General features: G+C 38.1%; 1 protein-coding gene across 1 annotated transcript; it reads left to right on the top strand.

Annotated features, from left to right (window-relative positions):
• The first annotated feature begins 17 nt into the window (after positions 1 to 17).
• dhrs13b.2 (dehydrogenase/reductase (SDR family) member 13b.2) lies at positions 18 to 6,309 on the top strand. Its single transcript, XM_077542111.1, has 8 exons — positions 18 to 291; positions 947 to 1,123; positions 1,195 to 1,470; positions 2,984 to 3,313; positions 4,440 to 4,787; positions 4,858 to 4,950; positions 5,048 to 5,067; positions 5,154 to 6,309. The coding sequence occupies exons 1-8, from the start codon at positions 246 to 248 to the stop codon at positions 5,166 to 5,168; spliced, it is 1,305 nt and encodes a 434-aa protein (XP_077398237.1). The 5' UTR covers positions 18 to 245; the 3' UTR covers positions 5,169 to 6,309.
• The last annotated feature ends 3,931 nt before the right edge of the window (positions 6,310 to 10,240 follow it).

Raw genomic sequence — 10,240 nt, 5'->3', positions numbered from 1 at the left:
ACAACCTACCCGGAAGTACTGCCGTCGCCCGTCTTTTTTTTTTTTTTTTTTAAACACTGTTTTTCGTGTACCGGCGTACCATTTTGTTTATTACCCCCTTCAATACTACACACACACTCATTGTCTATCAAAATCGTCACAGTGCGGTTTTCGCGTGGCGTTATCATTTTCCTAAAAATGAAAGTGAAAGTAAACCGATACCTGGTGCTCGGACAGCAAGTCGGAGACGTCTTACCTTTAGAATTATGTGTTTGCTAAAGCTATTCACTTTATTCTTATTTCTATGTGCGGGTAAGTAAGTCAATATTTAAAGTTTTTACGCAAGAAAGAGATTTTCGTGCTAATCCGTGTGTCTGCAAGACTGCATAAGATTGTCATTCCATGTCATGTAGCCTATGTTGAAATCACGTCTTTTCTTCCGTGTAACTCCACTAGACGGTCGTTTGAGCATTTATTTATTTATTATCCTTGATGTTCATCTGAAGGTACTACTGGTACTAGTACGCTCACAAGTAGGACAACTTTTGTCATAGTACAAAAGGTAACTTCATGTTTCTAGTGAGGCAATAATTGACAACTGTGGGCTATTTTGTCTTATTGATATAATTTTTTTTTATTAGTATCTACTATTTAATATCGAGCACTTCACTGGTAATACTAATAGCATGCAGATATCAACCAGTATACAGTTTTGTTGCTGGAGCAGCGCTCCTACTAGGTCAAAGGTTGTCCAAGCAGTGAGCAGGAATGTCATAAAATAGTGACTCGTAGTAGTAGAAAAACGTTACTAGTAAGATGCAATACTCGAGTGTTGACTAACTTGACTTATCTCAAGTGAGGACAAACCGTACTAGTACATGGACCTATGCCACCACCAATCTGTGATCACAAATCAAGCTGTTTTTCTTAAAATGATATCCCACCAACTGGTGATTTTGTTTGGCAGGTGTCCAGGATGCAAATCCTCTAACATGGCTGCCCTGTACCTTCAGTGACTATATTGTGGTCGTCAAAAATGATGGTGGGCGTGACGTTCAGGTCCTGCAAAGATCCAGCATTCTGCAGTTTGGTCAGCTGGGAGACAGTCCTGTTAACCCTCACGTCGTTACTTTCCTTGTTATTGGTGAGATCTTTATTATTTATATAACAGCAACTCACCTTGAAAGGCACTTCTTGACTCTGTTCTCTGTCAAGAGTCCAAACTGGACCTTCGGCACTATGTGGAGGACATGGAATCGGATCGTGTGGCTTGTGGCATTCATAGATCCAACATGGAGGGCGTCCAGGTGAAATGGCCGAGCCAGAAGTCCCATGAGTACAACTCTTGGTTTGCCATCACCCTGACACACACCGAAGGCTTGTTCACCGTCTCTGGAGTCCTCAGACATCCATGTGACCCCCCTCCCTCGGGACAACAGGATGTCCGCAATTGGCCCGCTATTGTGGACAGTCAGACACTCATTACGAAAGGTATCAGTTGAGTCTACATATTATATGTTATATATGATGTGAATTGTATATAATTCCACTTAAGATATCTGCAAAATTGATGTGGAAATCACTCTCAGGTGCTAAACCATTTGACACAGGTGGTGTTTTGCTCATACAACAGTGGCCGTAAAATTGCCTCGTTGACTTCTTTATTTGTTTGAATGCAATGAACAGGGATATGGTACAACCAAAATTCTAATATTTCTTCCACAAAATTATCTGACTATATTTCCAACAGTGTACTGTACTCTCTTCATTTTCTAGCGATTCTTATGACTGAACTGCTTCTACTACTGTGTATAGATGTCAGACTTATTTGTCCAATCAGATTTCAGTTTCTGTGTGTTGTCATGCCGATGTAATCTGCCAGGAGACTTCGGAATCAATAATGCTGTCTGAACTATATTAGCAATGGCCAACGGGACTGTTCTTTAACCAATCCAGTTTCATATTCATCCTCCAATGGCAAGCGAGCTGGATTTCCCAACCTCTTACTGGTTGGTCAGAGCAAAACTTGTTATTAGGGCGCAACAGACAGGGATTTTTCTTTTTAGGCTCATGCTGATTTTGATATTTTGCAGAAAAAAAATTCAGATAATCGATTAATCGGCCGCTTGCTGGTAATTAAAAATATGTGACCAACTCTAGTTAAAGGGTCCACATGTCAGTAGGTAATGTTTCACGTAACTGATAAAAATAAAGTGGTCAAAAATTTCATTTTTGAAAATTGTCTAAAAAAATAACCTCCTTAAGGTCTTTTGTTTTCATTTCCCGGTAGCCCGAAGGTGAAAATTGTAGTCAAAAGAGTAAAATAAATACATAAATTACATCATTAGCAAAAATGTTTTTAGCTGACTTGTAGCGAGCACGTCTCAGGAAATCTGCCACAAAATAACCCAGAGTTCCTCACCTATTATGTCATTTCACCAAATATTTATATCAATGCAACACATATCAACTAATAAAAGTCATCTTTGTTATCAAAATTGCTGTTGTAAATGTTGTCAAACAAAACTGGGACAAGCACTTGTTCAGGAACGATGATAAATGCATTGAATGGAGTCAGAGCTGCAACGGTTCATTCTGTGCGACAACACATTGACTCATTCATGAAAAATTGACAATATTTTGACATTCATTCTATAATTCTCCTTTGGATTATGATTATTTTGAAAATGGCTAAAATCATCCGATTCATCTGTTGGCTACAGCCAATTTTGAATAGCATTTTGCACATATGAATGCAAATCTAATCATCATATCTGGTAGGTGTAACTTATTATATTTTATATTTTTGTTTATGTCAAGATTCAGATTATGAAAACTTTTTTTGAATCCATATTGGGGCAATTTTTGTAACAGAGCATACAAGTGATACAAGTGTAAAATATATTATCTGCTATTGATTACAAGAAGTAAGATCAATATCTATCTACAGTATCTCCTGTGCTCTTAACCTAATGAGTTGTCACATTTGCATTTACATTTACAGTTGCAGTGATGATGAAAACACAAACTCCAACGGTGACATCAGGCCTGGGCTTCCAAAAAAAGCTCCACTGCCAGTTTGCTGTTGACCACAAGAAAGCAAACGTGAGCGTTCGGTGGCACCAGCAGTACCACGGCGAACAACGCAATCTCTTCAGTTATGCCAGCCACTCTGGGCAAATCGAGGGGAAGGGAGTTGAACTGAAGAATCTAGCAGGTGGCGACCTTTCTTACACCCTTCCCTACACTGAGGTCAAGCACGCGGGGACATACGTGTGCACCGTGTCAGTGTTTCCGCTGTCTTCCAGCCTTGATATAAGTCTACAAATTCAAGGTGAGGAACAGTCAAAGACATATGGCTACTGGCTACATTTCACAGTACAGTGTTCCATCGTTTATTGTGGGTGTTACGTTCCAAAAACTTCCTGCGATAATGGAAATACGCGTTAATTTAAAAAATAAATATATCAATGAAATCCTGTTAATTATATCTATTTTTTTTCCGTTTATTATATATGTTGTTGTTGTTTTTTTTGGTATATTTTTTACTTTATTACAAATGCTTTTTCATTCATCATATATGTTCTTTCTTCATTTACATTCATTTTTTCCATTAAAAGTATGTTTTGTTTTGTTTTGTTTTAATTTACTGATTACAGTATACAGCACACAGTACCATATATATGTTTTTCACTTACGGGTATTATATATGTTTTTTTTGTTTTGGTATGGTTTTTAGTTTATTTTGAATACTTTTTCATTCATCATTTTTTTCTTTTTTTTGCATTTACAGTCATTTTTTTCCATTAAAAGTATATTTTGTTTTGTTTTTAATTTACTTATTCCAGTATACAGCACAGTATATATTTTTTTCATTTACAGATATTATATATTTTTTTTGTTTTGGTATGGTTTTTAGTTTATTATAAATGCTTTTTCATTCATCATTTATGTCTTTTTTTTTCTTTTTTTTTTACATGTACAATCATTTTTTTCCATTAAAGTATGTTTTGTTCTGTTTTTTATTTGCTTATTACAGTATACAGCACAGTATATATATATTTTTTTCATTTACAGGTATTATATGTTTGTTGTTTTTTTTGGTATAGTTTTTAGTTTATTATGAATGTTTTTTCATTCATCATTTATGGGGTTTTTCTTTTTCCATTAAAACTATGTTGTTGTTTTTTAATTTACTTGTTATCAACACAGTATATATTTTCTATCTCCGGAATGCAATGTTGTGGCGCGACGGACAGACACCGTTGCAAAGGTCTCGTTGAGACGAAGCCGCGGATGCCCGAATGTCCCCGGTGGGGAGATATCCGCAAAACAGCGAGGGCGCGAAAGATGAACCCCCGATAAACGAGGGAACACTGCATACATAATTTGGATTTCAGATATCTGCAAAATTAAGTGTTTGTTTGTTTGTTTGTTTTTTTTTGTTTTTTTTATCCCAGAGTCCCCCCAGGTGTCCCTCAACGTTGGTCCCACACTCACATTGCAAGAGGGCGAGGAGAAGAAGGTGATTTGTGAGGCGGAGAACTACTACCCTCTGGACGTGCACATCGTCTGGTACGAGCAGGACCCGGCGTCTTCCGGCCAGAGGGTCGGCGCTCCTCTCCCGAAGGCGCTCGACAACATCCTGCTCTCCAGTCACAAAAACAACATGGACAAGACCTACTCGCTGTCGGCTTTCTTCTACCTGCAGGCTTCACACAGACACTCGGGGCGTCAGTTTACGTGCACCGTCTCCCATCAGTCGTTGCGAATGCCCATTAAAAAAAGTTTCATTCTGACCGTTGAAGGTGAGTCAAAGAAATTGTGCCAATATGTGGCAGCAGAAGAATATCATCTTGTCTCGATTTTGTCCTTCAGAACCTCCGAGCTGGTTCTTCATGCTCACTGTTGGCAGCGTTTTGGTCGTATTGTTGTCTATTTTGTATGTTACGCTAAGATACCTCCACCAGGGTGAGTATGTGTCATCTCGTCTGCTGCATCACCACATGTCACTGTTCAGTTTATGAGCTGAAATACATTAAAATGACTCGCATCCTTTTCTCCACAGCAAGAAAACATTCATTGCAGGTAAAACGAAATTTTGAATACAGTTCGGAGTTATCAAGTGACAGCAACAGAAATGTCAGGTCTATGTTTGTGTCTGTTTTTTGCAGAAAAAGCCATACTGATTGGACCTCATCATAGAGAAGAACACCCAGAAGCTGGCAAAGCATTTTTCCTTCATTTTACCAAAATAATAAGGTTGCATTGGGAGATTACTGCTACAAAAAAAGAAAAGCAGTTTGCCAAATCTTTTCCTCCAAGTGCCATGATTATGATGAACATAAAAATACAGAAGGCCCCAGTATTTGTCACAAACAAAACAGTTGTTATTCTTAAAAAGTGTACTTAATTACTACAGTATATATTTTTTTTAATTCTATTATGTGCGAATTGAAAAGTAATAGTATCATAAAAAACTGCTACTACTTAAGTGGTGTTTCAATTAAAAACTACTGCATAAAAAAGTTCCATTTAAAACAAATGCACCTAAATAAATGTTGTTTTTTACAAGACAGTTCTAAAAGTTGCGATGCAAATGTTTGAATTCAAACATTAAGACAACTGGAGGGATTATTAAAATAAAAAAATAAAAAATAAATAACTGGAGGGATTATTTCACATACCACTAGGGGGAGCCACCCTACCACTAGTGCTACCAGTACCGCTATGTAAAATAATCCGTCCAGTTGTATTTAATGTTTAATTCAAACATTTGCATTACAACTTTTAAGAAACGTTTTAAAACAAACAACAAAAATACTTTTATTTAGGTAAAAAAAAAAATTATTAAACTTTTCCATGCAATGCTTCTTTTGAGATGGAGTTTTCGCTAAAAATGTTGCTTGAGCATCAAATTGTACAATTTTGGTGGGCTTTTTAGATGACACTGTAATTAGTGCCATTTTATTTGTATTTTTTCCCCCATAAGTCAGTTGTACAAAATCCTACTCATAAAATGTTTTTTAAAAGAGTTGTCAGGCCTCTTTCGCAGACATCTGAAAAAGGAATAATGAAGGAGTGACTTTTCACTTCACTTCTAGAGAACATTAAAGATGTTATAGCAGCAGATGCTAATATTATCAAACTATTTTAATGGGTGCAATTCTGACTGACTTAGATTGTGAAATATGTCTCCTGCGTTTATGCATCATGAGCTTTTTCGTTCTGTGTGAATGTTTGTGGTAATCTCAACGGAGCATGACAAGCTCTAGAAGAGATCATCTGTCTCACACCTTCAACTTGTTTAAATAAACAGCAAAAGTCTGTCATGTGGTTCTTTACTATCAGATAAGTACACGTCATAGTCCTTTGGGTCCACGCAGTCTAGCTGCACATGTATGAAACATCTGTGTTATCGCGACATAATTTGTCTTTACAGTGATCATCTATGGGCCTTCTCGAAGGAATATAATAGGCATGAGACTACTTACTGTGGCAGAAATGGACGTTTCGTAATTGTTGTTGTAAGGGGGGGCATTTCCCTCTGTATATGGTTTCAATGTTATTTTGCTTCATTTTCCCTGTCAAAACGCAGCAGCTGGACAGAGTTCACACGGCTTAATCATAATTGCCTCATTGACTACAGAAAAAAAGAACATGGCCGCGTGCTGACTTATGACACGCTGTACAGCTCAGACCACCACAGTGAAACAAATCAATTAGAGGTGTCAAAATTAATTGACCAATTGACAACTAAATGATTATCAAAATTCACTGACAACTATTTTGGTAATTGATAAATCATTTAGACGTGTCTTTGTTTAATTTAAATACAGTAAGTCCAAATCCTCATTTCAGCCTGTCAACAGTTAATTTTCTTTTATGTCTGTAGTGCTTGATTATCATTTGTGTTTAATCAAGATTGTGTTAAGGATATACGTGTGCGTGCGTGCGAATAAGGATCCCAGAGCAGATAATCCGAGACAAATAACGATACTTAATTTAACAAAAGGCGCATGGAAAAAGTTCCAAGGAAGCAGCAATGTACAAAGTAGCAAAATAATAAAACTATACAGCATGAGTACCAAACAACCGAGAGTGCGCAGAAGTACTAAATCGCCGCGAGCAAGATGACAAAGGAGGAAAACTACTAGGCGTCTCCAAATAACTAAAAGAGCCGAAGAGCAACTAAGGACGCGCGCGTGGACAAAACCGCTGCGGACCGGAGAATACGTCATAAAACAAAACGTAGCAAGGCGAGGAACGAGTGGTCGCGTTGGCAGCACGCAAGGGAGCAATGCGGAATAGCCCGACGTCTCCTGTCTGCCGACACCCGGCTTTTAAACCCCTGCTGATTACAAAGTGACAGCAGGTGCGCCGTGGTTGACACCGCCCCTCTGGCACCATGGCAACTTCAACAGAAAACAAACTCAACAAGATAGCCTAAACATAACAGATTGGACGTTGCGTCTGCTTTTACTTTGGAAAACAATGCACTATATGTTCCCCCATTTTCTGAGATTTTACAGCCCAAACTAGTGACGGAACCCTAATGAATTTATAAAAAAAAAAAAAGAAAACTAGAGCTGCGAGCAGCTATAAAGGGCCCTCGCAGCCCGGGCCACGTTATGGTCCTTGCACGTTAGGGTACTGGCACGTTGGGGTACTGGCATATTGGAAGCAAAATTTCTTTGAAAATGGCATAATAAACGTTTACATGTAGAATATTTTTTTTGCCAGTGTGTGTCAAGCTCAACGGGTTTTGGTGATTGTTAAGACCTGCAAAAATCAGCGTCCTTTTTTATTTTTAGGCAATGAGTTGGCCTGATTGGTATTTTTTGTAAAAGTGTATATATACATCATCGCTCGTTGTACTCATTGCACAATGTTACTTTTATTGTCCAAAGGGGCAATCAAAAATGAATAAAACAAAATGGAAACGTACATACGTTTGGATCGGTGTGAAGCCAGTGAACAATTTGAGTGGTGGAAACTAAAAGAATATTCATAAATTACTTAGTCATCACACTTAGAATGAGTTTACATTTTTTGTACAAAATACCGTTTGTGGTTTTTAAAAAAAATATAATTATGCCTCAAGGGCTAGGTGGCGCTGTATTTATAACTGAATGTTGTCATCGAGATACCTTCAGGCTTTGATTATAAGCATACATGTCAAGTGTGGGATTTTTTTTGGAGCATGTACCGTGGAGTTATTAAGCATATCCTTCATTCACGATATTGCTTTTAATGTCCACAGAGGCTATCAAAAATAAATAAAAATATATATATGTTTGGATAAGTCTGATGCCAGTGAACATTTTGAGTGGTGGAAACTAAAAGAATATTCATAAATGACTGAGTTATCACACTTAGAATGAGTTTACATTTTTTGTACAAAATACCGTATGTGGGGTATTTTTTTTTATGCCTCAAGGGCTAGGTGGCGCTGCATATATAACTGAATGTTGTCATAGAGATAACTTCAGGCCTTGACGATAAACATACATGTCAAGTTTGGGATTTTTTGGAGCATGTACCGGGGAGTTATCAAGCATATCCTTTTTCATTGCGAAACACAAATTTTGATGCCACGCCCTCATCATATAGTATTTCGAAAAGTCAAGATTTTCCCCCCTGTCGTTGGCTCAGGTCTTGACATTGTCCAGGTCAAGTCTTAACTCAGTCGGATGAAACGTGGAGAAGAAGTGGGCAAAAGTATGTCCCCTGTAAATGTGCAAAAATCATCAAAAATGGGACATTCAAAAATTCGTAGCTCACTTCCTGTTCATTTTAGCATATGGGTCCAAGAGACTTTTATGTAGGTTTTGGGCTCCCTCATACACCTAAAATTTTTCGTAGATCTTGCTTAAACGTACAACCGGGGCTGCTTCATTAAAATTTTCTAGGGGGCGCTATTGAGTCATTTTTGTAAAAATAGCACAATCAACATTAAAATATTGCTCATTTTACCAGGCCAGATGTGTGTGCCAAGTTTCATGAGTTTCTGTGCATGTTTAGACCCTCAAAACCGGCGTTGTTTTCTTGGCGAACAGCGCTTAGCCACGCCACCAGCAATTCACGAAAACTCACAAACTTCGTGTTGTGACATCATGAAGGCCGAAACCCTCATCTGAGCAAATCTGAGGTAGGTCCAGTTAACGTGTTTGGACAAAAACGTAGAAGAAAATTCGTAAGAAAAAAAAAATGCCACTAGGTGGCGCTATCAGTAAGATGAAATACAAGTTCGTAGATGTCTTTAGGGCTGGACTCTAATCAAATGTGTGAAATTTTGAGAAGATAGGATCATCTCGGTCAAGTTAATGCAGCTTTTATTTTCACGAAAAATCTTCAGACTTTGCGTCACCGTAGCGGCCACGCCCTTTGGTGAAAAGTGACAATATTCGGTGTGGGGCATGATTAACATCTTAAGGCTTTTCTGACCAATTTTCAACTGGATCCCTTCAACGAGCTCAGCACAGTAGCTAAAAACGTAAAGTATGACATTTATTGTAACCACTAGGTGGCGCTATATGTATAACTGAATTTTATCATATAGATGTTTTCAGGCCGTGACTATTACGTTGCCTGAGAAGTTTGAGATTTTTTGGAGCTTGAACATGGGAGTTATTAAGCATTTGCTCTTTCTGGACAAATGAAATTTTAAAGGCAATATTTGATGCCCCGCCCCCGTCATATAGTATTTCGAAAAGGCAAGATTTTTTGCCCAGTTGTTCTCTTTGGTCTTGAGATGATAAATGCCAAGTTTGAAGTCAATTGGATGAAAAATGTTTGCAAAGAGGGAAAAAGAATGACCACAGTGAATGTGCCAAAATAGGCCAAAATTGGACATTAAAAAAATCATAGCTCACTTCCTGTACATTTTAGCTTCATGGTCCCAATAGACTTTTTTGTGCGTCTCGGGGTGCTACACATGCCTGCCAATTTTCGTTGCTCTAGCTCAAACGTGCCGGGCTTGGTTTTTAATTTTTCTACGCTCGGGGGCGCTATCGAGTCGCATTGTTATGACGACTTAATAATATCAAATTTTTCGCCGGGCCTGAGGAGTGTGCAAAGTTCGGTGAGTTTTCGTGAATGTTTAGGTACCCAAAATCGCGATCGTTTGCGGAGAATAAAGAAGAAGAAGAAGAAGAAGAAGAAGAAGAAGAAGAAGAAGAAGAAGAAGAAGAAGAAGAAGAAGAAGAAGAAGAATTTTTACAAAAACAATAGGGACCTCGCAGCGGTCGCTGCTCGGGCC

This window comes from Festucalex cinctus, chromosome 13 (genome assembly GCF_051991245.1).
Source record: "Festucalex cinctus isolate MCC-2025b chromosome 13, RoL_Fcin_1.0, whole genome shotgun sequence".
NCBI classification, from domain to species: Eukaryota; Metazoa; Chordata; class Actinopteri; order Syngnathiformes; family Syngnathidae; genus Festucalex; species Festucalex cinctus.
The sequence above is the reverse complement of the archived record's forward strand: the minus strand, read 5'-3'. Positions and strand labels throughout refer to the sequence as shown.

Coding starts and splice junctions, on each gene's coding strand:
- dhrs13b.2 (XM_077542111.1), top strand. CDS start 246: ATGTGTTTGCTAAAGCTATTCACTTTATTCTTATTTCTATGTGCGG. Junction 1,471..2,983: donor TCAGACACTCATTACGAAAG/GTATCAGTTGAG, acceptor TTACATTTACAG/TTGCAGTGATGATGAAAACA. Junction 4,788..4,857: donor TTTCATTCTGACCGTTGAAG/GTGAGTCAAAGA, acceptor TTTGTCCTTCAG/AACCTCCGAGCTGGTTCTTC.